The 27,713-nt window shown below is 37.5% G+C and overlaps 1 protein-coding gene across 2 annotated transcripts in view; it reads right to left on the reverse strand.

The window, feature by feature from the left end:
• Nucleotides 1-1,587: 1,587 nt before the first annotated feature.
• Nucleotides 1,588-27,713, reverse strand: part of SESN3 (sestrin 3) — a 71,631-nt gene continuing 45,505 nt past the window's right edge. For both annotated transcript variants that reach the window (XM_077867513.1, XM_077867514.1), the window contains exons 3-10: nt 27,422-27,619; nt 25,277-25,459; nt 22,254-22,490; nt 21,362-21,536; nt 15,430-15,548; nt 14,411-14,601; nt 11,044-11,188; nt 1,588-9,414 (exon numbers count right to left, since the gene is read on the reverse strand). In XM_077867513.1, coding sequence (XP_077723639.1) covers nt 9,328-9,414; nt 11,044-11,188; nt 14,411-14,601; nt 15,430-15,548; nt 21,362-21,536; nt 22,254-22,490; nt 25,277-25,459; nt 27,422-27,619 — 1,335 coding nt within the window. In that variant the 3' untranslated portion in view covers nt 1,588-9,327. The remainder of the gene's footprint in view (nt 9,415-11,043; nt 11,189-14,410; nt 14,602-15,429; nt 15,549-21,361; nt 21,537-22,253; nt 22,491-25,276; nt 25,460-27,421; nt 27,620-27,713) is intronic.

The raw sequence follows: 27,713 nt of genomic DNA on the forward strand, positions 1-27,713 counted from the left end.
GGAAAAAAAAAACAACTCGATTTTTTAAAATTAAAAAAGTTGCAAGTTAGCCAGAGAGGAAGGTTATCTAACCTCTTGTTTGGAGCAGGGACTGTCCTTTCACTTTTTTAAGTAAAATGTCATGTTGATAGCATTTACATCATCACTCAAGAGACAGGCTGAATAAAGGTAGGGAAGTTCAGTAGAGGAAGTGGTATTAGACAGACTGGAGTTCAAACCCTCACTGTGCCGATTCCAGGTGCCAACACTTGGGCAAGGAAAGCTCTCTTGAGACTCAACTTACTCATCTGTAAAATGGGGTAACGATTCTTTCCAAAGTTATCCTGAGGAGTACATGAGATCATGCATGTGGAAGGACCAAGCAGACACATAAACATGGCCTTTTATTTCCCTTTTAAAAATGGTTCAACATCGTTAATGAATTCCCAGGGAACCAGCATCAAAAAAGGAAGATTCTGAATTGGGGAACGTCTTGAGGAAGGGCCAGGCTGCTGAATTGGCAGGATGTGTCTCCTTTTTCTCCCCCAGACATTGCACATTATCGAGTCAGACTCTAATCAGGAAGGAGCTGGTTTCTGCCCACCCTGTGGGACAGCTGGACATGAAGCATGAAGGGAGAGGCTCTTGCCTTTTTTTTTTTTTTTTTAAGATTTTAAAAATTTATTTGTTCATGAGAGACAGAGAAAGAGAGAGAGAGAGAGGCAGAGACACAGGCAAAGGGAGAAGCAGGCTCCATGCAGGGAGCCTGATGTGGGACTTGATCCTGGGACTCCAGGATCATGCCCTGGGCCAAAGGCAGGTGCTAAACCGCTGAGCCACCCAGGGATTCCCCAGGCTCTTGCCTTTGATATGCATTTTTAGGTCACCAGCATGAACCGAAATGAAGACTTCCCTTGGAAAACCTTGCATGAGAGGCTTTACACATCCTCTGCAGCTTTCCAGAAGCCGCTCTGATGTATCTACTCGCACCTTACTATCACTGCCCATTCCAGGTGTGTATCCTGCCCTTCCCCATCTGTTCTCCTTCCCACCTCTTTATTTCAATTAGCAACAATGCTGTTGTTGGGCTTTCTCATTCAGCCATTCGAATCCGCCACTTTTCTGTATATTTCAAATGTAACATGATTACATTTCACCTCATTCTCAAACAGACATGTTAAGAAGGTATTCTGCTCCTCCGATTGTGGGGCGGAAACCAAGGTTCACAGAGATGAAGTTACTTCCAAGTTTTTGAAGCTGGGCTCCGACCCCAGGGTCAATGCCCCTTTCCCGTTCCCTGCCTTGGCTAACAAGAGACAATCGTGTAAGGCACATGCCTCTTGTGGCGATCACGATGGCCATTTAAAAAAGGTAACAATAATTATATATTTGGCACCACTTACATTATTGCAATATTCCACTAATGCGGTTATCAAGTGATTGTGAGAAATGTCACCAAAAAACCATGGGTCAGGAATAAAGGGGGAAAAAAAAAGACAATTCTGATGTCTTTCCGTAAGCACATCTCAATCATGGTGCAGAAACGAACTTAGGCAAGAATGCTACTCCAACATAAATATACACACATATAAAAGCAAATAATCAGGGTTCAGTTTTGCCAATTTTATTGAACCAATAAAATTCCTACTAATAACAACGAAATAAATTTCTGCAAGTATAAATGTGATACAGTTTAACAAAACCCATTGTTCTGTACCTATAAATAGATTTTCAAAATGTCATAAAAAGTGCAGTTATGAATTGTTAACATGTTTAATACACAGTTCCTTTATTTCAAATGTGTTTGTCTTGACCCACTAACAGTTCCTTCTGCATGTCTTCAAATAATATTACCCATCCCTCCAAAAAAAAAAAAAAAAGCCATTAAAGCACTAGAATATTACACATAAACTGATCCATTCAGGTCAGCTTTAGTCAGAATTGTAAAATCGGCAACATAAGAAAAAAATAAAACCTACTTATACATACAAAAAAGCTTTCATGGGTTCTATAATCTCCTTAACTGCTGACTCCCGTGGAGGGCATAATAGTTGAAAAGGCTTATATGGTTAACTACCTTAGACTACTACATCTAGAGCAGGGTCCGGTTTGCCAGCACAAGTTTAAAGTGGCTGTTTATCAAGTCTGCTATTTTCAGAATTGAAACTATAAATATAGGACTGCCATTTGACGCCGAAAACTGTGTGAATCCTAAATTGCATCAATGATCTATTTGATAAAAGCTTATTCTAATTGAAAACCTTATATAGTAAGAGACTGATATATATAGCAGTCTTAAAGATCATGTCATCTGCCTCACATTAGTCCAAAGTCACGTGCTTCGTAAAAAAAAAATTACAGTAACAAAACACAGGACTACAAAGGCAAAACATCACAGCTTCTGATTACATTGAATAAAAAGTACCAAGGAACGCAAAAGATAAATCTGTATTAATACTGATGAATTAAAGAACTATAATAGACATTTCACAGCATGCTACATATATCGCTCACAACTGAAGGATAAAATGATGTCTAAAATTGAAAGTAAGAAGTTGGCAATCTGATTTCATGTGCAATTCAGCTACAAAGTCTTAATATATACATTCATTATGTAGCTGCCCTGCAAAATCAGGATTTTTTTTTTTTTTTAAAAAGAGATTTCAAGTTCAAATCCTATTTCATAAGCTAAAGGATACATCCAGTTCTTCCATGACCAGGAAAGTTTTCAGGTTTGAAGGAGCTAATCCAAGGAGCAAGGCCATGTTCCGAGTTGACCTGATGGGGTTCTTTTTTACCTCACTCAGATTGTGCGTGTGGATGTGACTATTCTATTAGCATGGAGAAGATGCCAAATGGGCTTGGTTTGCTTCCTGTGTCTACCTTGAGTTGAAAAGAGTAGATATGAAGAGAAAGAGGAAGTGAAAAATCATATTTTCTTTCAGAGAAGATCTGTGGATGCAAAGACAATGCATACTAGATAGAGAGTTTGGATCACTTTCCTTGATGAGCAAGGGTACCACTGAACTCCTGCTTTTTATTTTAGAGAACTAGTGAAATTCAGAAAGGAGAAAGCAGTCTCTCAACATCACAAAGGAAACATCTTCCTACCCAATCAATAGGTTTCCTTTATCCCTCCTTTTGATCCTTACTTATGAGATTTGGAAGTCCGTGGAAAATCTGTAAAGATGGATTAATTTAAGAAAGAGATGGATAGCCACTTTCATTTGCTAAGTGTCATAATGCACACACTCAGCTAATCAGAATTCATGAACAACACTTTAGCATTAAAGACCAGAGTTTCTCTCTCCCTTTGATAATCTTTCTGTGGAAATGATACATTCATTTTTAAGAGGTTCAACTGAGGGGTACAAGAAAAATAGACTGTTTTAGCAAAATTTATATACCAAAAATTATATTTATTATACTTACTAATGTTTGATGTGGTCCTATCAGCTATAAGTCAAACGGGGTATTTGTTCTAAAGGCTATTTTATAGTATGCCTTTCATTATCTCAAAGATTTCCACAAGCATCGGAAAAAAATCAGATATTCCTTCTCCCCACCCCACCCCCTTATTTTTCCTTTTTCAATTCTCTGCTTCATAGTGATAAGTCAGAATGAATTTAAAGCTAGAACGAACACTTTGGGACATACGATTTAATAAAAACCATCCCTTCAACATCTTTTATGAAGTCTCATTTCTTAAATGAGACATCGATTCATTCCTGGGCCCCTGAAGCCATTTGACTAGACTCTGCTGTCAGGTTGGGTTGTTCATGAACAGAACGTGAAGCGTTCAGATACCATCACAGGTTGTCATAATCTGTACTTCCACACAGAGTGGTTCATCATCAGGTGGGACAGCCATCGGTAGAGCAACATGCCCCATGTTAGAAATCTGACTAGGGCTGTCATCCCTGAACCACAGAGAGTGCACATTGGCCAGAGTAGAGGGACTACAGTGGTTTCCTCCTTTAGGCACGTGTTCCTTAATGACGCAGTCTGGATATGCCTGGAATGCAGCCAGGGGAAGACAAGACTACAAAGTCAATGCATTCCCTTTCCATCCCATAAATACTTTTCTCCCCGCCTGAGAACACAGTAGGAATGGGGGGTAGAAGCTTAATCTGACCCAGGAAAACTTGTCCAAACTCTCATGTGCCCAATTGTGTGGTACTTTATCTATGTTCTGTATTGAGTGGGCTCGTGTGATCTGATGGGACCACAGCAACATCCTTTATACTATCTCCTATTAGAAATGTGTTTCAAGGCCCAAGCAATAACAATGAAACACCACCCATTTACACGCCAGAAATGTCCTGATCCACTGAAGGGTTACAGATCACTCTGGATTGCTATAGAATCTTAAATTTACATTCAGATAACTTGGACTAACACCAGTATTTATTTCCTAATATAGATCCAGGTTAGGATGGTAAACTCAATCATGTTAAAGTCCCACTAAATGCTAAGTTCTGCATGGTAGAAATAGTTCCATTTCTGTATCATGTATAAATATAAAGACTTCTACTCTGATAGAAGGCAAAAATCTCCTACGATTTATTAAAATATGGAAGTAGCATTATTGGACAACAGAGAGTAAATCCATGAAAAGGTTGGATACTCTGAATTTATAGGCTCTTTGGGGATGAGGTAGAGGACAGCATGATATTTTGGCAGCCAGGAAAGAGTAGAACGGTATGGGATGGACAGGCTTATGCTCAGTGCCGCATAGTATCTGGTAGGGTGTCCAGGGCAAAGGTTAGCCAAAATGTAGCTGGATGGTTGAGGGACTTAGGCGGGGCTGGGATGAAGTCATATTCTTAATGAGTGGAGGAAAAGTAACTCAGAAAAGAGAATGCTGGTGACACTCAGCAGGTGGCTGGTGATGTTTGGTTTGGGTTGTGAAAAGGCCTGCAGACCAAGACAGGCTGAGGGAAGTGGGGGACAGTGAGCATGTAGAAGGTTGAGGCACTTGGGGGAAAGAAAGCAGGCAGGAGAGGGTGGATTGAATGCAGGTAGGAATTCCCAGAGGGGAATGTTCCTTTGCAACAGGTGTACGATGCTGAGGACTGCCACACTCAGTGTGATGTTCCACGTGTTCTTTGAAAAACTTTTCACAGGGCTCTGCCTCTGCCTCTAGGATCCATTTAACCCCAGCTGTTTTTGTTCTAGGTCTCACCTGAGCGGACACTGCTAACTGAGCCCAATTAGCATGGAAAGAAGCTCCACACATGGGGGGATTTAAGTTCTGTTGACTGAGAGGAATACATTCATGTTACAGTACTGTTCTGAGGAAAGACTCCGTAATTTAATTCTCAGTCTCCAGAGGGATACAGTAGGGAAACACAGATGAAGATGATGGCCACCAAGAATAGATTCTGGTGAGGACAAATTAAGTAACTTTGCACTTGATCTGAACTGAGGGGCCACCTGTCTTTCAGGGTGCTGTGGAATTATACTACCCAGAAAATTTCAGATACTGTTCATATAACATTACTGTTGCATACTTTTTACTCCATGCAAGACCGCCTATTTGCATAAAAGAAGAAAAAGTCTGTTAGATAAAGAGAAGAGTTTAAGGTCTTGCTTTCCAGAGGAATGGTTTTGAATTGTCTTCAAAACACAACACAAAACAAAAACCTCATTTTACTGTCACAGTACAAATCATTTTTAGAACATGCACTGAAATTTATTTTTTCCCCCTGATGAACTGTCTTTAAGAGTTTAAAAGAATCTTACTGTTATCTATGTATGCACTCTGCACTAAAGTGGTGAGCTATTTTTAAGTATAGATCTGTAATTGTTTGCTGATCATTTTATTTTGCATGGGCATAAAAATCTTATATTTTGGATTAAAAAACTCTATAAGGTGGAAAAAGGAAAAAAGCTGCTCTGGAATAATGTTATTTAATCTTCAGAAGAATTTAAGAACTTTAGGAGACTTTATAACACAATTAAAATAGGGGCTCTGGTTCAAATATGGTTTTAATATAAAGCTTCCACTGAGTTTTCTGTTCTAAAACAGCCCTGTGTTGCTCTGCCATAATTAAAGGCCAAGGCCGTGGCCCAGATTCCACATTAGCCATCTTTTATTGTAAAAGTACCCCAGATGGGATGAAGATTCTTCCAGAGACTGAGACAACATGCTTGGTTCAAAAAAGTAAAGAAGGTAATGAGTGGTCTCATCTCAGAAAGCCTCTTTTCTGCTATCACAAGCCCATCTGAGGAGGTCTAATTTGAAGGGCTGAATGGGGCAGCTGCTGGGCCACTCCCACAGTCAAGCGATCAGCTTACAGAACAGATTCACTTTCTGATAGGAGAGTATTCAGGTATTTCCTAAGGTGATCTGGGAAATTATGAATTACAACCAAAGCTGGTAAGTAAACAGATATCAATCAAGCATATACATCAGTGGGTTATTAATTTTAACATGATAAGCAATGAAGTTAGAGAATTCACATTCACATGTGCTTTTTTTCCCAAGTACACTTGCACATTTAAAGTTTGGCACAATGTGAGCTCCAAGGTGTAGGTCAGCATATTGTATAATCATGTCGTTACACCAATTGAACCAGATATCTCTTTTAAAAATATCACATTTTAATATAAAAAGCTATACTATAAATTACTACATAGTAAATTCAATACTCTGAAAAAATACCACCCTGGAAAACCACATCAGAATTTCAAGTTTGCATTAGAGAACGTTCCCAGCAAACTTGCTGCAAAATGATATTCACACCCTGGAATGCTGTGCATGCTGTAGCTCAGGTGCTCTAGCACCTCCGCAAGTCAATTTTTCTTAGCTGGTTCACTGAGGTTCATAAATATATTGTTTTGTCTTTGTTTAAAGTTCCAAGTCGACTTATGTTCCTGATTACTGATGAGATAGATCAATGCTGAGCTAAAAAGAAACTTTGATAGAAAAGAGATCTAGGAAAGGCACTAATATTTCCAAAACCCAAACTCAAACTACTTACATTTCTGGGGTAAAAAAAATAAAAGACAAAAACTAAGTGGCCATTTTAGTTACTTACACCTTGTTTCCCCTTTTGGTCTAAAGCTCATATGGTGTTCTATGAGAATTTCTCCTCCTGTTCCATTTATAAAGATTCCATTCATTTTTAATCCTGTAATACAGGTCACCTGCACAACAATATAGGGCTAGTAACTGAAAGGGTTGTAGGAAATAACATGCCCCCCCGCCCCCAAATATCAAGAATAAAAGATAACCTCAACTTGAAAGTTCTAAGGTTAGGGAAGTCAAATTAACATTTATGCTATCATCCATGTTTTGTCATTTTCCTACTTTCCTTGCAGTTAATACCATCCATATAATGGGATGCCAAATAAAAATCAACATATGGTATATACAATTAAACAGAAGAGATCTGGCAAGAATTCTCTGAATAGTATCTTTAAATAAACCACCCTTTCTTAAAAAATATTAGTAATTTTTTCCTCACATGGAAGATTTCAAACAAGATTCTGGTCTCTAAAAATGCAGAACCACCTCATGTTAGTAGGTTTACAGTCATCTTTCTGTTTTCTTATCTGAAATCAAATCTAAAAGAAAGCAACCTAACATATTGTACCAGAAAAGAATGATGAATGCAAGGGCAAAATGATCTAACAAAACATTCATCCACGATTCTTTCATGGGAGAAAATTCCTATATAACAAGTAAGGAAGTAAGTCTAAGATGAAATCTTTGTGGGAACTCTAATGGAGAATTTTGATGATATTATTTACTATGAAAAAAATGGAGCGGTTTTTAAAAAATTAGCATGTTTGTGTACAAGTCACCCTTAATTAACCAAAAAAGTGTTTAAGCAGTGCAGTCGTGTCCTACTGGATAGCTGTAAGCATCTCTTAGGCACTTCACTGGTTCATTAACACAATACAAATTAAAGCTATAAACACATAATGTTGTGCTCTGTGAAGATAGTCTAATCAAGCAACATAAACCAATGCGAAAATGTGACTTTTTGGATGCTTATTCCTCCCCTAAGACTTGATATCTTTTTAAACCAGTTGTCCAAAGAGATTTTTTTTTTCCCTGGGGAAGGGGGTGCTTTGGCATTAGGAAAATAATATTGTTCAACCCCAGTAAGGCAAAAGCCTTGAGTGCGATAAAGAAATTGGAACCAAATTTCTTTATGGCTCTGTTCAAAAGGACACTTCTGCAATGACATAATGGGGGGAAAGTTCAGCAGAGTATTTTTTCCCAACATATTGCACTTTTTTTGTTGTTGTTGCTGTTCGATCACATTAATGCATAGAAACACAATTTTTTACCTTTGAGTATTCAACTGTTCAACCTATTGTAAGAAAAACCACAGGAAAGAAGTTCTAAAAGCCTATCAGGAAAAAATACAAGTCTATTAACCTTCCTCTGCTTACTGCAATATAGAAAACACTATGAGAAAAGAAAAATGTGCAAAGAAACTTTTTGGTCAATCTTGTGTGGGGACAAGTTTGTATGTGCCAACTGAATGAATTGTGAGCAGCTCTGTGAGCACTGATTATTTCGGTGACTGAGGATGGCTGTCAGTGATAGAAAGGATTGTGCATAATTCCACTTTTAATATATACATCTGATATGGAAAACGGAAACTTCCTTTTTCAGAAGAGAAAGAAAACAGCTGAATTTGGCATTTCAGTAGCATGCTATAGAATTCATCATGATTAATTTCACATTAAATTATGGACAATGGCTGTATCACATTTCACGTTATCACCAATAGCAGTTAAAAACAAAAACAAAAACAAACAAACAAGAAAAACCACAAACAGTGCCTGACAAATTATCTCCTGGGGACACAGATAATGTGTCCTGTGAGCAGCTTAGTTCAAAAGCGCATGCTTTTCCTCCACCAGATTTAGGACACAACATTAGAAGTTTAGAATGGCCAGAGGAGGCCATTCTGTGCTGAATTCCAATATCTGAAAAACAATTGCTTGAGCAGATTGTAAGCGCTTTTCCTTATTAAAAAAAAAAAAAAAAAAAAGGAAAGAATACAACATACATACAAACCCAAAAGCGCTGAAGTTAAGCATTAATAAACCAGGTTCATGATTTATGATCAGTATCCCAAATTCCAACTATAAAACAATGCAAAGTAGTGCTCCTCAGTATTATTTTTGCTATTGTTAGTAATGTTAAGCATCAAGAAAAAGAAAACACATCATTGCACATGACAGCCGCCGAAAAGAACGGCTAAACTTTGACATTAGAGAATTGAATAATTTTTGATGCTACATCACAAACAGCTTCTGATGTATATCTTGTGTGAAAAAAGGCTTTACACACATATGACATTTTCGTTGGCTGACGATGCTTCAGGTCAAATGCCGAGTTATGGCACGAAGGGCATAAAGGAGTTCAGCTTGCATCCGTGCTTCCATTAAAAGTAGATTTACGTGAACCTAGAAACAAAAATGTTCATCTCCTTAGTGACCACTGTAAACAGCTGCCAAAACTTTTTTTTTTTTTTTTTTTTTTTTTTACATATGGGACACTCACACAGGTTCATCAGGTTTATACAGACACAAGTACAGACATGGACATGTCTGCACAGACATGCCTAGGCATATTGATGCAGGTAAATGATGTAAGGGCTCATTTGCAAAACTGTTTGTAAACAAGAAATGTCTCTCATGAGCAGGAAAAATGACCTCCAAAAGCCTTGTGAGATACCAACCATTATGTCAAGATGTACATTATGTAATCAAGCTTCTGGATTATGATATAACTGTTTTAAAATATTTTTATAAATGACAACTTGCCTGCAAGTTATACTTGCTTCCAGTTGTAAAATCTTACATGGCTAAAAATCAGCTCGACATTTCTTAGTGTCTATGTTCATTCCTTGGGAAGCTTTTAAAAACGTTTCTTACTGTGGACTTGAAAGATACTCAGGTGAAAACCTGAAGCTGAAAGCAGTCTGTAATCAGTGTCTGGTCCTTATTATTTCTGCACAGCTTCCCTGGAATCTTTCAGAAGTAACTGAACAAGCTTCTGAGTTTTGAGGGAGATACACCCCAGCTGATGGGTTATAATTAATACCTACATATTTTTGAAATTCACTACAAAGAAATGTATTTTGAAATTATATGTATTTTGAAAACATTCTACAGGTTAGATATACTGTTAGATATATTCCCTAGATGAGTAAAGAAAATTTCTAGATACAACCCATTAAAGGAAGAAAGTCTAATGCAAACATATAAACAGGGCATAAAGATCCACTGAGAAGAGATGCTGGCAGTAAAATGGGTTATCTGATGTGTGACTGGCGCTAAGACTTCAAGAAATCTGTTAGGTTTAGGCCATAACATTCTCTGCCAAGGTCATAGAATTAATTCGTGATTATTAGGACCCTAAAGAGATTTTTTTTTACTCTCAAAAGCTTGTAAAGTGGTAAAAAATGGAAGATTCTTGGACTTACTTGTCAAAAAGACCTAGGATTTATGGGTAGTTCTTACATTATAATGTTGGTAAAGATCCTTAACATTTATTAGGTCTTAAATGATTCCTATATATTTCGTCCAAAGAAATATTCTTTTATAATGGTACATACACACTTGGCTCAAATATCACGCATTGTATTGTCAAAATAGTCAATTACCAAATTGGAATGAGAAACTGTTCTAGTAGGTTAACTCTAATGGCTAGTTACTCCCTAAATGGAGATACCTTCTAGGCCTGGGACAATCACACCTAATACATCTTGGTAGGTTTGATTTTTATTATCATTAGAACATTAGACATTTTCCTAAAGGTACTTTAAAAATATCAATATCCAGATCCAGCCTTTCAAAGGCTGATGCTACATATTTACTATACACACCACGTTGGCCAAACATATAACCAAAATTTATAGTTAATACTCAATAGACTGGAATTTTAACATCTTTTTAAAAGATGGCCAGATGATACCACTTCCTTTTCTTTAATGGCACTCATTTATTAGTATTTCCTGTGTAATTTGCAGGATCGTTACTAATTACATTGGAATGTACCTAAGGTGTCTGTAACATCATCATGAAACACACCTTTTCTGAGTGCTTGAACTGACGCCAGTAACTATCATACATGCGCTTGGTGGTTCTTTCAGGATAGCAGGTCACTGTCTTAATGTAAACCTTCAGGCTTCGTTCAAGTAATTGATTAACTTCTCCGTAATCATAGTCATCATACCTATAAGCAAAATGACAATAGTTTTAAAATGACAAAGTCAAAATTTCTGATTTTTTAAATCTTATTTGAGAAAGAAAGAGAGAGCACAAGCAGGGGGAAGGGGCAGAGGGAGAGGGAGAAGCAGACTCCCTTCTGAGCAGGAAGTCCAATGCAGGGCTCGATCCCAGGACCCCAGAATTATGACCAGAGCTGAAGGCAGACGCTTAATCGACTGAGCCACCCAGGTGCCCCCCAAATTTCTGATTTATATCAAGAGATGTTTATTGTATAGCAATTAAATGCAAAAACTCATTAACTAAATGTTGTAACAAATATTTACTGAATGCCTATCATATGCCATGTACTTTCCATGTACCTTTCTAGGCACTGGTGATACATGGATGAACAGAATAAACAAAAATCCCTGGTCTCATGGAATTTCAATCCTACTGGAGAAGAAAGGAAAAAACCACAAAAAATCTAGCATGTGAGGTGTCAGGGGGTGTTTACTGCTGTGGAGGGAAAGGGAAATGAGGCTGTGAGAAGAGGAACTGTAGTTTTAGGGAGGGGGGTGAGGCTGCCATTTGAGCCTATGCCAGGAGAAGTACCAGCAGGAGCCCAGAGGCTGGACTCAATGTGTATGGAGGCAGAGGGAGTGATGGACTGTGGCCCATGCTACTGACCAATCAAATGTGATGGGAACTGAGCCCTGGAAGCAGCCATACAGGGGCCAAAGGCAACCTCACTGGGAGTGGTCTGGTACCCTAGTGCGTTCAAGAGCAAATGGAGGATAAAATGGTGACAGTAAGTATATACAACGCTTCTTCAAAGAGATGTGCTGTGCATGGGAGCAGAAAGATGAGGCAAGGGCCAGAATGAAAAGAAGGATGAAGAAAGGATTTTTTTTTTAAGATGAGAGAATTCACAGCATTGTGTATATACTGATGAGAAAGTAAAGAGGTAAAGTTGATTCTGCAGGAGAAGGAAGAATTTTGTTTTATTGTTTTATTTTCTTAAGTAAGGGCCTGAACTCACAACCCTGAGATTGAGACTAGAGTTGAGATCAAGAGTTGGATGCTTAATAGACTGAGCTGCCCAGGCACCCCCAGAAGCAGGAATTTTTATTTATTTAATTAATTTTTTAAAAGATTTATTTATTTATTCATAAGAGACACACAGAAAGAGAGGCAGAGGGAGAAGCAGGCTCCATGCAGGGAGCCTGATGCAGGACTTGATCCTAGGACTCCAGGATCACGCCCTGGGCTAAAAGCAGGCGCTAAACCGCTGAGCCACCCAGGCATCCTGGAATTTTAATTTTTAATTATAGTTGGCATACAATATGATATTAGTTATAGGTGCATGATACAGTGATTCAACATTAATATACTTCACAAAATGCTCACCATAAATGTAGTTACCATCTGTCACCATACAAATTTACTATAATCTTATTGACTAGATTCCTGGGGTGAACATTACATCACCATGACTTATCTCTTTTATAACTGGAACACTACCTCTTGATGCCCTTCCCCTTCCCCTCTCCCAAGAGCCCTCAGTTTGTTCTCTGTATCAGTCTGCTTGTTTCTTTGTTTTGTGTTTTAGATTCCACATGAGTGAAATTATAAGGTATTTGTCATTCTCTGGTTTATTTCACTTAGCATTATACTCTCTAAGTCCATCCATGTTGTCACAAATGCCAAGATCTCATTCTTTTTAATGGCTGAGTAATATTCCATTGTGTGTGTGCATGTGTATACACACATACATATATGCAATATATATATATATGCATATATACAATATGCTACACATATATATACACACACCACATCATCTTTATTCTAGAATAGGGATCTTTAAATGGAAGGAGATGGGAGTTTGTATACAGGTACACAGGGCTACAGAGTTTATCCATAATAAAAGAGGAGACAGGGTAGAGTCAATGGGCACAGAGACTACTGGGAGCTCATGGGATTTCTCTTCTGTATTTTCAGTTAATTTTTAACCGAAACATATGCTTAGTTAAAAATAAGTATTCAAAGATTTTATACGAGTTTTATTTGGTGGCATCTAACAGATAATCACCCATAACATTTGTCCTTTATTGTCTTGAACATAATTTATCACAATTGAATTATATTGTTAGTATTTATTCTTCCTAGATTAGGTAGGTATAATAAATGTGTTTTAAAATGTGATGATTAGGGGATCCCTAGGTGGCGCAGCGGTTTGGCGCCTGCCTTTGGCCCAGGGCGCGATCCTGGAGACCCTGGATCGAATCCCACATCAGGCTCCCGGTGTATGGAGCCTGCTTCTCCCTCTGCCTATGTCTCTGCCTCTCTCTCTCTCTCTCTCTGTGACTATCATAAATTAAAAAAAAAAAATGTGATGATTGTATGTTAACTTACTGTCTGGAATGGTAAGTGAGCAAATAGCATAGTTAACTACCATTTTAACAGTATCTTCTAGGTAGAATGCTTGACTATTAGTTGATATTTCAGGAAAAATTTTTAAATGAAAATTATAGAAAATACTTTGCTTAACAAACTAAATTCTAATTCCATTCCATAAAGGCTTTCTGATACTATATTAGAAAGAACATAGTAGAGTCAAACTGAATGTATTCTTAACTGGGAATTTATTCTTTTTCCATAACTGCCTTCAAAACCGAGCTCAAAAAGGCACATTCTCCCCAAAAAGCTTTCCTGATTAGACCAATCTATCTCATTCACTCATTTACTCACTGTCCTCTCAATGCCAATTTTCTAAATTTAGAGGCCATTAATTTATATTGACTGAGAGTTTCATTTCAATATTCTTATGTGAGCTTTATGAGGACACAATCTAACTTAGTTTCATTTATATCCTAATTACCATTCCTTTAAAAATAAACAAACAAACCAGCATTTATTACAGTGAACTAATGGGGCACAATGAAAGGTTTTTAGCTGCCTAATTCTTCCAGGAAGGATTCTTAAATTGAGTCTGATGCTATCCTATCCCTCAATGATTACTGATTTTTTTTCCCTCAGTAAAGTCTTAGTACTGTATTTCTAGGTGCCTGCTAAGATTCCCAACAGTCAAACAAAGAAAAAAGGTTTTTCTATAAAATGGAAGTCATTTTTCCAAATCAGAAGTCCACATGTAATATTTTCTCCCTAGTACTATATAGCACTAAATAGGACTCATGTCAGAATTTTCATTTAGAAATGTTTAAAACTGTCTCAGCAATGAACATACCTGATTCCAAACATACAGTGAACATAGTTAAATAAAGCTCTGCGCAGCGTGGTTGTGTCAACATCCTCATGGGCGGCCATAGTGTTATAGGTGAGATTGTAGACCATGCGAAACTTCTCATCAAGAAGATGTCCAATGTCAGAATAAAGTCTGTTCACCAGGGAGAACCCATGATTTTCCCAGGTATAGTCCTAAAAGAATAAATTGTATCCAGTTACAAAATGGGCATTTTCCAGTTAAATTCCATGTTTGTAGTAAATGTAACTACTGAAGCAAGTACATGAAGATATTTCATATTTAATTCTAAGCTGATAGCTTTACTAGAAACCCTTCACATCAGTTCATAGATCAAAATGCCATGTAAGTTCCCTCAGTGGGGTCCATAGTTTGACATGCTGGTGATGAACTCTGGCCACCTCCTGTTGTTGTGTACTATGCAAACTATACCCTTATCTGGAAGAACCCCAGAAGACCTGAGAATATTCTTATGTGACCAAACCTACTCAGTGACACAGCAGATCATATGAAACAAGTGCAAAGGAGTCTGTCTTAATTCAAACTTCTACTTTCTTTAGGAGCCACATCACTACTGTCGTTCTGTTTTCTAGGGGTGGGGGTGGTAGCACTTAAGCCCATAACTACTGGTCTATGGTTTTATTACAAAATGCCATTTTATTATAAATGTAACTTTATCACTTGATTTCCTCCCTGCTCCTCTAAAAAAAAAAATTGGTATGAATTTTATACAAAATTGGTATACAATTTTATACATGTAATAATGCAAGTAACTGAGTAAGACATTTCCTTTTGCCTTCTTAGAGAGGAAACATTGAAATAAAAATTCATCTCCTGGGAGATCAAATTAGACTAGGCCAAAAACTAGGTTACATCAAAAGATTCACAGACTATCAAAATGACCATTAATTTCTTTAGAAGTCAATGTACTTACATTTCAACATTTCACAGTTAAAATGACAGTATTTATTCTCTAGTTTCTCTGAATTAAAGGCATCTTATACCTGAGCTCGGAATGTTGGCAAATGTTCTTCTCCTCGTCTGGCAAAGTCCTCATACCCAAAACCAGGGTCTTCGATATATCGAGAGACGTCAGATGTTATAATCATGTCATCTTCAAAATCTAAGGACAATAATGAACAATCCAGAATAAAGGAAATTGTGCAGAGAACAATGAAACTGCTCCATTGCCCTCCACTTTTTAGCTTTTCCATGGATTTCTGAAGTGACAATATTGACTTCATGGCTTAAGTTTCTAATTTAATTTCATTACCAAATACTGACAATCGTAACATTTACCAGTAGTTGTCTGGGCAAAAACATGACTACATTGAAATATCTAATCAGTAATAGCAAAAAATCAATACACTAGCTTTACTTATTTAGAAAATGAAGATAGCACAGAGCTTTGAATATGTATTTCTATGTATATATATTTATACATATAAAGCTTAAACTTTTTTTAAACTCTTGTGGGATGAAGTGGGCTGCAGGGAAAAAGAAGAGATGAAGGTGAAAGACCATCTGAAGTCTAACATTAAGACAGATTTTTGTTAAAATTCAATGGTGTTTCATCTGGATATGTTCATGGTGAAAACTAGTGCAATTTAGTTTTTTTTTTTTTTTTTTTTTCAATTTAGTTCATTTTTTAGCTCATGAAGAGGCATTGAGGGAGAAGGCCTGGGAAGGGAACTGGGACAGGGAAGAAAGTGGCCTTCTGGTACCACCATTATTCTGAGTTGACTTGGGCGCTACAATAGAAAGAGTCAGTTTGAGAAAATTCATTGAGTTTTACACCTAACGTATGTGTGCTTTTCTGTAGACATGGAAATAAAAAGGGCATACAATGTATGAGGTAAACAATGTGTTGAGATTGTGATTAGACTATTATAAAAGTGACATTCAGGAAGACAGGAAGACTACAACAATCTTTTAAGACAGCTGAATTCTGTATACTTGATAATATTAAAAATTTACCACTGAACAATGTTAAGTGCCCAATGTATGTTAAATTGTTTAAAGATTATTCGAACTCACTTTTTTTTTTTAGGATAGTCTGACTTTATAATTACTTTTCTCTGATTTCAACTACTGAAAGGGAATGAACAACCTTTATTTACTACTTGCTACCTAGAAAATGAACATACGTTTTCAAAATAAAAAAAAAAGCTCCTTCCATGCAAAGAACAGTATTTTCTTAAGTATTTTAATCAATATCAAATAAATGCGACTTAATAAATAACTAATAAAGAAATATTAAATAGTTTCTAAAACAAATTTTTAAAAGATTTTATTTATTTGAAAGAGAGAGTGCGAGCAGGAGCGGGGGTGGGGCAGAGGGAGAGATAGAAGCAGATTGCTTTCTGAGCAGGGCTCCATCCCATGACTCTGAGATCATGACCTGAGCCGAAAGCAGATGCTTAACCCACTGAGCCACCCAGGTGACCCAGTTAAGCAACATGATGGCATAAAAAACTAATTCTTAAATGGACAGTGTTGAGAGGCTTAAAAAAACAATGCAATTATAGTAATTCATCCAAAAGGCACAGTAAATTAATTTGCCTTCATTCTCTTTAATCTTTGCTATTTCATGAAAATCCTAGCAATAATTATTCTCTTCACAAGGGGTTAGCCTTGCTTTAGATCACTGCCATGGACTATAATAGAGTGCTTGATAATGGCAGGAAAGGTCAAGCATCCAGGATACCTAAACTTTGGAAATATTAAAATTCTTACCTAACTTCTTTACTATCCATAATGAGAAGAGACTGACATTTGCTGGGTACTTACTATATACCAGTTACTATGTTTTGTACTTAATATCTATTTTTTGTTTCAGTAATGCAAAAAGAAATATCTTCTTAAGAACTAAATTACTAATACCCTGTCAGTCCTGAGTGTCAGTAAGAAATACAATGTGGATCAGGTTAGGATGGTGTGGAAAACATGTAAACACTGAACTACTTAATTTGATCTGAAGCTTTTAAGTGACTGTTTTCTAAAGGGAAATCTTGGGCCTATCTCTAGCTAACCCACAACTACCACGTGTCTCCTCAGGCTGCAGAAGTCCTTTTGAGTAAATGGAAACACTTTGAAAATGGCATTTTCAATGCTTTGTCTCTTCATATTTATGAACGAGGTTATGCTTTCCTTAATTCAATCCATCACATACTCATCGACAGAAATGAAGGAAAAAAATTGAAAATGTAGTTAGTGCTCACTGAGGCTGCTAGGAAAACTAGGAGTTTTGTGGGCTGTGAAGTAAAATCAAACCAAGAACAGTGAGTGATAACTGAAGTCTGCAAAAGTTTCTCCCCTGATGTGTTCTCACTGCCCACACTGCACAACCAGTTTGGTTATACTGAGCAAACACAGACTCTGGGGTTGACGATTACCCAGCTAGTTCATTTGATTTTGATGTTAGTTTTTGATTTGTCCATAAACATTTTCAAGTTGTCATATGACTTTTAAACATTTAAAAATAAATAATAATGAGTAACTAACCAAATGAGACAATTTATCCCATGAATAATAACCATTTATTCATTTTAAAATTAGGAGTCAATCAAGACCTGTCTTCTAGGCAATTTTGTTCACTTAAAGAAATGTACAAAAGTCTCTCAAAGTACAAATATTTTTTTAAATTTTATTTATCCATTTGACAGAGAGAGAGGGCCAGAGAGCACAAGCAGGGGTAGGGGCAGAGGGAGAAGGAGAAGCAGGCTCCCTGCTGAGCCTGACGTGGGGCTCGATCCCAGGACACCAGGATTGTGACCAGAGCTGAAGGCAGACACCCAACCGACTGAGCCACCCAGGTGCCCCTACAAATACTTTTTTTCAAATTTATTTTAAGAAGCTAAAATTAGCACTCTGATCAACAAATCTAAAATTCCAATTTTAATTATATCTAAAGAAATATTTCAAAGTCTAGACTACAAGGAAATAGTATTTTGCACATTGGCTGCATTCTGCTGCCCCTAACATAATACAGAAAAAAAAAAAAAACAAAAAACAACTCTATTACAGTGAAGAAATAGCTTTCTAACTTCAAAAACAAAAACAAAAAAAGAATAAAACCTGGTTAACTCTGTTACCAAGCTATAGAATACTACCTCTGTAGAACATTTTAAACATTTATTTTCTTCAAAAGGCTTGAAAAGCTATTTTTAGAATCTCTACATGGAATCTGGAATGCTTTATCACACAGGTCAAACCAAGAAATTCATTATGGGAAAAAAATACATTTCTATTTCCATTTCAAAACATGGTAAGGTTATAAAAAGGACCCAATTAGCTACTGTATGGAGTCATTTTTCTGTTACTTTTGTGGGACTGGCAAATACTGGGAATGGTTAAGAGTAAACAACGAAACGATTTATTTCCTTGACTGATTTACAAATGATACAGCCTCTTCTGTCAAAATTAGAACATAAATTTTTGGCTAGGACCTAAGACTTGCTAGTCAAAATCCACTACTGTAGAAGGCAGGAGTCCCTGCTTAAGAGCCCAAGAAAGTACAGACTGGGGTCCAACATATATTTTCAAGGGGCACCTGGGTGGTTGAGTCAGTTAAGTGTCTGACTCTTGATCTCAGCTCAGGTCTTGATCTCAAGGTTGTGAGTTCAAGCCCCACATTGGGCTCCATGCTGGGTGTGGAGTCTACTTAATAAAAAAACAAAACAAAAGCAGCTCTCAGAAGAGCTTTATTAAAGGAAAAAAATACACACACACACACACACACACACACACGTGTTTTTAAGTATTAAAAAATGACTAAGAGAAATAAAAATATTTATACCCTTCCAGCTCTAGTGATGTTAGAGAAGCTCTTAAAAATTAATGTCTGAAAGCAAATAGATATTACCAACCTTAATAAAAATGTTTACATTTTACAATCTTGGTTTACCTTGAAGGTTCACCCTAGGCTTATGATTTCCCTTTGTCCCATGCGTTCCCTCTGGATGGTTTTTATAAACGTCTCTTCTGATTTTAACTCCCAATCATATGCCAATCATTTCCAAATTTTCCTCTTGAGTTTAAAAGCCTCTCCTGACCCTTTAGATCATCTGCTGGGCCCTGGCTACTGTGGTTTGTATCCTGGCAGCACTGCCATCACTTGGGGGAATGACAGTAATGTGGTCTCTCAGGTCCTAGACCAGACTGAGTAAATCGGAATCTGCATTTTGATAAGATTCCCCAGTGACTGACATGCAATGAAAGTTTAAGGAGCAGTGTACTAGACATCTCCAGGCTGGAGGTTTTACAGACCTCTTAGCTTGAAATGTCCAAAATATGGCAGGATGCATGCTCCTTAAGCTTAGGAAGGTTATCACAGTAAGGCCTCTCTGTTTACCTAATCAGCTTATGTGGTGGCATTACATGCCTCATGGTTTATGCCTCCTTGTGTCTCTGTCCAGCATCATGTTTCCTTATCATGGTGCCATGGCTCTGTTGGTTGTTTACCATCAACTCTCCTGTCCCGCAGCCACTGACCGACTCCCTTGCACTCCAGTCTCTAAGACATAGAGTCCAATGGCTGGAGGAAGTCTTCCTCTATGGTCCCTCCTCTGCACACTCTTCCTCTACCCAGACTTGATTCAGGGTCCTCTTCTAGGTTCATATACTGCTCACACTCTGCTATGTACAGTGCTGAGACTATAGAAGGTACTCAATAAAATGTTTGTAGGATGGATACTAAGCCAATAAGTAAAACATCAAGTTTCTTTATTTGGGATTTCCTGCTGCTTAGAAGCTCTGAGAAACTAGAACTTAATATAGTCAATGAAGTGGATAAAATCTTTCATAAAAAAGACCACAGGGAAGATGATAAAAGGGGTTTTTGTTCTTCCTGGTGAAACTTCTGAGAACTACTGGTCAATGCTATGTTTAAAATTAACAAACAAGTTATGGCCTAATCAGTTACCCTTGGAATTTATGAGACTGTCTGGTCTTAAGACTAAACATTTTTTAAACCAATGAAACTCTATTTTTAAAATGTTATGTAGATTGATGATTTTGGAGGGTTTCAGCCTTCTATTGAGTCAATGCTATTTTTTTAAAGATTTATCTGAGAGAAAGAAAGACAGAGGAGTGAGGCACACAGGGAGTGGAAGAGAGAATCTCATGCAGACTCCCTGCTAAGTGCAGAGCCCGATGAGGGGCTTGATCTCATGACCCTGAGATCATGACTTGAGCCGAAACCAAGAATTAGCCGTTCAACTGACAGTGCCACCCAGGTGCCCCGATGCTATTTTAATAAAATTTACTCTGTGGTGTTCGAGATCTTTTTTTAGTCATAACTGCAAAGTTGCCTAATTCAAAGTCTCTTAGAGTATTACAGGGGGAAAAAGTGCATTTTAAGACAAGAGCAAAGATGTCTAGCTTTTAATATAGAATGAATTCCTCCAAATTCAACAGAAGAAAATGACCTAAATAATGCAGTTTTATAAAATGCTGAAGATGTCTCCAAAGAAATGCAAATGCAAGTACAATGTAATTTTAGAAGTAATCTGGAAAAGTAGCAGTGCGAGAACAATCCTCCCACATCCTCCCCACATGCAAAAAAAGGCAGAGATATGGTTTTTTTTTTTAATTTATCTATTGAAACAGGATTTTACTCATCATTTCAAAACATCACAAAAGTAGAACGAACTAGGTATCCCTATCTAACATTGTAGGCAACTGTTCTGGCTTTGAATCACATTTTACCCAGGATGAGGGTGGACTACAAAGCTGGAAGTCCCTCGCCAATGGACCTGGAGTGTATTCAAGGATGCATCAATAGCGTTAGGGGGAGCTGTAGGAGGAGTAAATAGGAGGAACATGGTAGTAGACTTGCTTTTATGGATCTGTATGGAAAATATGGATCGTGGTTAATCAGGGATGTAATAACTCAAAGGTAAAGACAGTGGTGGCAGGAGGAGTAGGGGAGCTCACCTGAATGAGGAAATGAATGAAAAGTGTCTCCAGAGACCACAAAAAGACTTTCTTTCTTCTCCTTCTCAAAGCGAGTGGTCATTTCTTCCTGAGATGCCTCTTCATCTTCCCTCTCTCCCTGAAGCCTCTTCATTCTGTCCATTAAGGCCTCTAGCTCACTTAGAGAATCGACAATCTAGGGTCAGGTAAGATAATGTTGGGTGTCAGTTATATTAAGAATTATTCTAGTAAGTGTCCCTACTTTTCCAATGCAACCTTATTATGTACAGTGGTCATAGTTATTTAGTTCCCAGGTGGGTTTTCTGTGAACTCCAAAGAAAATCATATGACATATTCAAATGTTTTCAGAAGTATGAGTTTTTTTGTTGTAGTTATAAATATATTTAACCTAGAATTCTAGCATTTGGTGTATATTAAATTATAGTTTATTTTATTTTAATTTATTTTATTTTTTTAAAGATTTTATTTATTTACTCTTGAGAAAGAGAGAGAGAGAGAGAGAGAGAGAGAGAGAGAGGCAGAGACACACAGGCAGAGGGAGAAGCAGGCTCCATGCAGGGGGCCTGACGTGGGACTCGATCCTGGGTCTCCAGGATCACGCCCTGGGCCAAAGGTGTTGCTAAACCGCTGAGGCAGCCGAGCTGCCCCTATAGTTTATTTTAAACAGTGAGGCAGCCTTATAATTTGTAATAATATCAATTTGCTTTAAAAGCCTCTTTAAGATAACTCAGAACTTCATATACAAGTTAAATTTTTATAGTAGTAAAAGTTGTGCAGAAATATTTCAAGTATATGATATCTTGTTTAGTCAGACAAATTCTTTCTAGATATTTTTCATGTTGGGAAGTTTAAAGGCAAAATAGTAAAGAAAAACAAAGTTCAGAAAACTAACCCCAAAGTTGCTGCCTGTAAGGGATGCATTCTCTATATTGTTATCATTAGCGAGATCACAAACACAGAAATTGTTGACTGATATTAGCCTGAATCCATTGGAGATTTCTGGATCCCTCTCTGGATTGATGCCACTACCAAAAACAAAGCTTGCCAAAGCATGATAATGTGCCAGTAGGACCACAGCATGTACCAGTTCGGGCAGAGACCAATTATTTTCTCCAGTTTTGACAAGTTTCTGAAACAAGAAAGCAAATCAGAGTAAGAATGAAAATCACAGAATGCTACACAGCAATTTTAGAAAGCATGGAAAATCCACCAACTTTTTATGTCCATTTATAGCAATTAAACTTAAAACTCCCTTTTAAAAATGCTTTGTATAATAAAGATACGGCTTTGGTCAAACAATAATTACATTCAACTGTCAAACCTCACAGCATAGTTATGTTGTAGATTCTAAATCTCTTATATGTACAATGAAATTTCTGCTTTCAAAGCACTTTTTACATATGTTATTTTAATAAGATATTTCAGAATATCAAAGAACACAGAAGCTAGAAGAGACTTTAAAGATTACCTAGCAAAGCTGCTCATTTTAAGGTTTTTAGGTAAAGACTACCTTAAAAGTCACATAAAAATCCAATTCAGTAAGTCAACGTTTAGATAGCTTCCTGATGGAGAAAGAGCCTGTAGCAGATGATAGAAACCGTAGAATACTAAGAACTTCAAAAGTTTCAAAGCACTTTTTTATATGCTATTTTACTTGAACCTCCTGCTGAATGATGGAATCACAAGGGAAGCCATTAAAAACAGTGATGTCTGCATCCTCACTTTCTCCAAGAGCCAATTCCATCTGTCGAATCCATCAGAGATTGTTTCCCATCAGAGTCCTCTCTATCTTACTTGGTGTACATGTGCATGTGTGCACATCCTGCTGCTCCTCACAAATCTACACTTTAATTTGACTCACTTCACAGCCAAACCCCCATGATAAACCTCTTATGCTTTACTCTCCATTAACCACACACACACACACACACACACGCACACGCAATTTAATATATCACCAAAAGCTCAGGAAAAAGAAAAGGAAAAATTAATCATATTCTATCACCTTCATATAACTTATACATATTTTATAAGCATAATTATATCATCAGAGTAACACATCTATTTTTTCTCTGCTTTTCAAACCTGACATTTTGACATGTTCATTTTTCATGAGGCTACACTGTCTTATATTAAGCATGGACTGTATATTCCATAGCAATGGATGTTACTACTTCTGCATGCTTTCCTTTACTGTTAGATATTCAAATTGCCTCTAAAGTTTTTTTTGTTTGCTATTATGAATAGCATCTTCATGCTATAGCTTTGAATAATTCCTAATAGGATTTTTAGGGCAACTACACTTTAAGACTTTTGATAATACTGCCAAAAAGCCTTCCAAAACAACTGGTAGCATTTACAATGCCTCTGTCAGGCTTTTTTTTATTAAACCTGAAAGAATAGACAGTCGATACTCATCTCGAATTTCTCATCTTACCTTCATTTCTGTTTTTTTTTTTTTTTTTAAATTCATTGTAATTTGTTTTCTTTTTTAAAGCAAGCTCCTGAAGCAACTTTCACTAAGGTCACAAAGGACCTCCGAAAAGGCCAAATCGAATTATTTCTGTATGCTCCCACTTCTTCCTATCTCCTACCCCCACCTCATATAACCTTCCCTACATTCTGTAACCTGAAGCTGTTAGCTACTTTTCCAACATATAATGTTTCACACTCTATTATTTGTCTGGGATACCCTCCCTCTACTTGAAAATTCCCACTTACTCTTCAAGACCTATCTCAGATGTTACCTCTTTCATGCAACTTCCTTATCCCATTCTTTTTACCCATATCTCCATCAACCATTGTGCTGTGCTTATTGTCATTACCTCTCTTTCTTTCTTCCCCTAGAATCCAAGCCTGTTCAAGGGCAGGGTCTATCTTTTTAGACCCACCACAGAAGTAATTAACATACGACATAAAAATAATGATTAATTCTTCCATCTAAGTAACACAGTGTCAAATCAGAATGTAAATCTCAGGGCAGCATTACGTTTCACAGGTTCCCAGGTACTCAATCTCTGAGAGTACAAAGACTTAAAAAAGCTCAGTTTGGTTTAATTGAGCAAATAACGAACAAAAATGTAGCCTAAGAAGAGGATCAACAAAACCAATGACATTTCTACTCATCAGAAGCAGGGAATTTAAATACCTCAGGCTTCTCTGATAATAATTTAGATGACAGCTGTTATGTATTGAGTAGTTACCAAGCCCAAGCACCATGCCAAGGATATCCTACAAACGGCCCCACCCTTTCCATCTGCAAGTGTTCTAGTCACCAGCAACTCTGTTTCTCCTGAGTTGGAAGAGTTCATTTTTCTTTCTTTTGGAAAGAATGGAAAGAAGCTCCTTTCCACCTGCAAGTGTTCTAGTCACCAGCAACTCTGTTTCTCATCTAAGCTCCAGCTTCCAGAGGCACCTAAGTGTTCACTCCAGTTGGCAAGTCACTTTTTATTTGCAAAATTGTAATTTCCAAATCTTAAAATTATGAAATGTTAGAACTACAAAAGAGCCTGGAACTCATTTAATCAAGACCCCTCATTTCATAGAGGGTGGATCTCCCGAGGCTGGGAGAAGTTAATTCACTCAAGGTCACAAGTGCAAGAACCCAGGTAGCCTATCGTGCCAGTTTTCCTTTGTTCTACCTCTTGCTTGAAAACAGAAATCAACATTTCTCACGAAAGCAGTTAATTATTGATTACCTGAAGAGGAATATTCTATTTGTACCTAGATTAAACCCCAGACTTTCTATATTTCTCTCTTCTACATGTTGATATCTTATTTTTTGTTTCTAACATGCAAGTATTTAAAATTAAGTCTTAAGCAAAAAAAAAGAAAAAAAGAAAAAAGAAAGAAAAATGAACTCTTAGCTAGAATCAATAGTAAATTTCTTTTTTATTTTAAAACAGCACTCAGTACCTGAATGTGCTCTTTCGTGATCAGCCAGGGTCGGTGTGCTAGCAGCTTGTTTATTTCATTAAGATTTTTCAGTCTTTGCGGTACATATTCCAAACCATTCAACCACTCAGCAATACCTCCTGTCTTCAAAAATTCATCCACGTGCATGTTTATTAGGTAGGAACACTGATGTCTAGCCGCAGCCTAAAACACAAGAAGAGTCAGTTGATACAATAATCGTGATTATTAAAATAATAATAATAATAATAATAATCGTGGTTGTTATTCTACTATTTCTAAACAACAGTAATTCATTTGGAGTTTAATAGTTTTAATAACCAATAATTCTTTTCTTACAGATTCCTTCTCCTGCTAAAACTTCTATCACAATATGTCACAGATTCTTTTTTTTTTTTTTTAAGACTTTATTTATTCATGAGAGACACAGAGAGAGAGGTGCAGAGACCCAGTCAGAGGGAGGAGCAGGCTCCATGCAGGGAACCTGATGCAGGACTTGATCCCAGATCCCAGGGTTGCACCCTGAGCCGAAGGCAAACACTCAACTGCTGAGCCACCCAGGTGTCCCTATGCCAAAGATTCTTGAATCAATACTTGTAGCTGATAGTTGTATTAAGCGAACAGCTGTCACATGTAGATAGTTACGTCCTTAGCCAGAAGAGGGAATGGATTAACCTAGAATCTACTTTCAAGTTGTGTCAAGAACATACATGTCCATTTCATGATGGTAAATGATATAAACTATGTTCTATTTAAAACACAATAAAATCTCACTAATTTATATTCTACTGATTCATAATGCATGCTAATTTGGGTGCTCCTCTTACCCCCTTTAAGATAACAGTGATTTTGGTCTTACTGGAAACATCGCCCTACTAGGACAGGCTCCATGACACCTTTCTTCCTGTGCAGTCAAAACCAGCCTTAACACCGCTAGTTTCGGGAAATCCATTCAAAGCAGGCTTTTCACCGCTCCTTTCCCTAGGACTGCTTCTCAGGAAAATAATACCATCTACTGATTCTGTTTTCTGTATCTTGCTTATCTTCTTAGTTTGCGATCATTGCAAGTCTGCCTTCGGCCTTACTATCGTCAAAATTGTAAGCTGGAATACAGTCTTGGTCATGTTTGTCGGCTGATAGGACATAGGGTGCTGCCCTTTTCTTGTTGTTGTTAAAACTTTGGTTAAGAGTATAAACAAGAGGGGTCCCTGGGTGGCGCAGTGGTTTGGCGCCTGCCTTTGGCCCAGGGCATGATCCTGGAGACCCCAGATCGAATCCCACATGGGGCTCCCGGTGCATGGAGCCTGCTTCTCCCTCTGCCTGTGTCTCTGCCTCTCTCTCTCTCTCTCTATCATAAATAATTAAAAATTTAAAAAAAATAAAAAAAAAAGAGTATAAACAAGATCATCAAATTAAACCTGGGAAAAACTAATCTGCTAACTGCAGGCTAGCTCTACCAGTCCAGCTTTTCTCCTAAACTTTCCCAACAACAGGGCACTTGGGCCAGATCCTTCTTTTTCTCTGGAAATGATCCACCCCCGAAACTGCTCCTTTCTAACCTTCTCATCCCAATTTATTTTATTTTATTTTTTTCATCCCAATTTATAATTCTCTCCCCACCCCCACCAAGACATTAACTAGTTAACTAGTTTGCACCAAGTACTATATACTTTGGAGGGTTAGAACTCATTGGAGAAATTTTCTCCATTGGTGCTGATGGATACTTTCCTCTTATCTGGCCAGATTAGTGATATTCTTCATGTGTAAAATGAGTAAATCAGATGTCACTGCCAAACCATTTTATGTTAACTATACAAAACAAAGTATCAAGAGCAAAAATAAAACTTGTGGGATGCTAGGGATATTCCTTAGGACATTACAAACATCATTAATTGTAAGAGAGTAAATTGAAAATTCAAGGGGAAACATTCGGTGCATTGAGATGCCTAGAACATTCGACCAATGTTCTTGGATACATTGAACCATGTATCCAAGACCCATGATATCCAAAAGGTTACAGGCTTCATCAGTTCTTACTTCTAGAAAATTCTACCTCGTTCTACACACACCAACACACACAGACTGGTAAGAGAAAGGAGGAGTAAGGGCGACGTCAAGCGAAGTGGGGCAAGTGGGAAGCAGGCGCACCATTATTGCAATGTAGTGCCTGTGTGGTAGAGGAAGGGGGCCGTCCATGCGCAGCATGTAGAACTGGCTCCGCAGGAACGACTCCAGGTACTGAGTGTGGAGACTCATGACCTGGGTGATGTTGTCCAGACGACCGGATGTAGAGTATTCTTCCACAAGAAAGTTAGTACGTTCATCCACTGTGTTTGCTTGGACAACCTTACAAGCGAAGACACACAAAATGATCATTGAGAAATCATGGCTTTTTTGTTTACATACATTATGCCACTCTTGAGGCAAATGAATGTTCTTT

The sequence above is a fragment of the Canis aureus genome, chromosome 23 (genome assembly GCF_053574225.1).
Source record: "Canis aureus isolate CA01 chromosome 23, VMU_Caureus_v.1.0, whole genome shotgun sequence".
NCBI classification, from domain to species: Eukaryota; Metazoa; Chordata; class Mammalia; order Carnivora; family Canidae; genus Canis; species Canis aureus.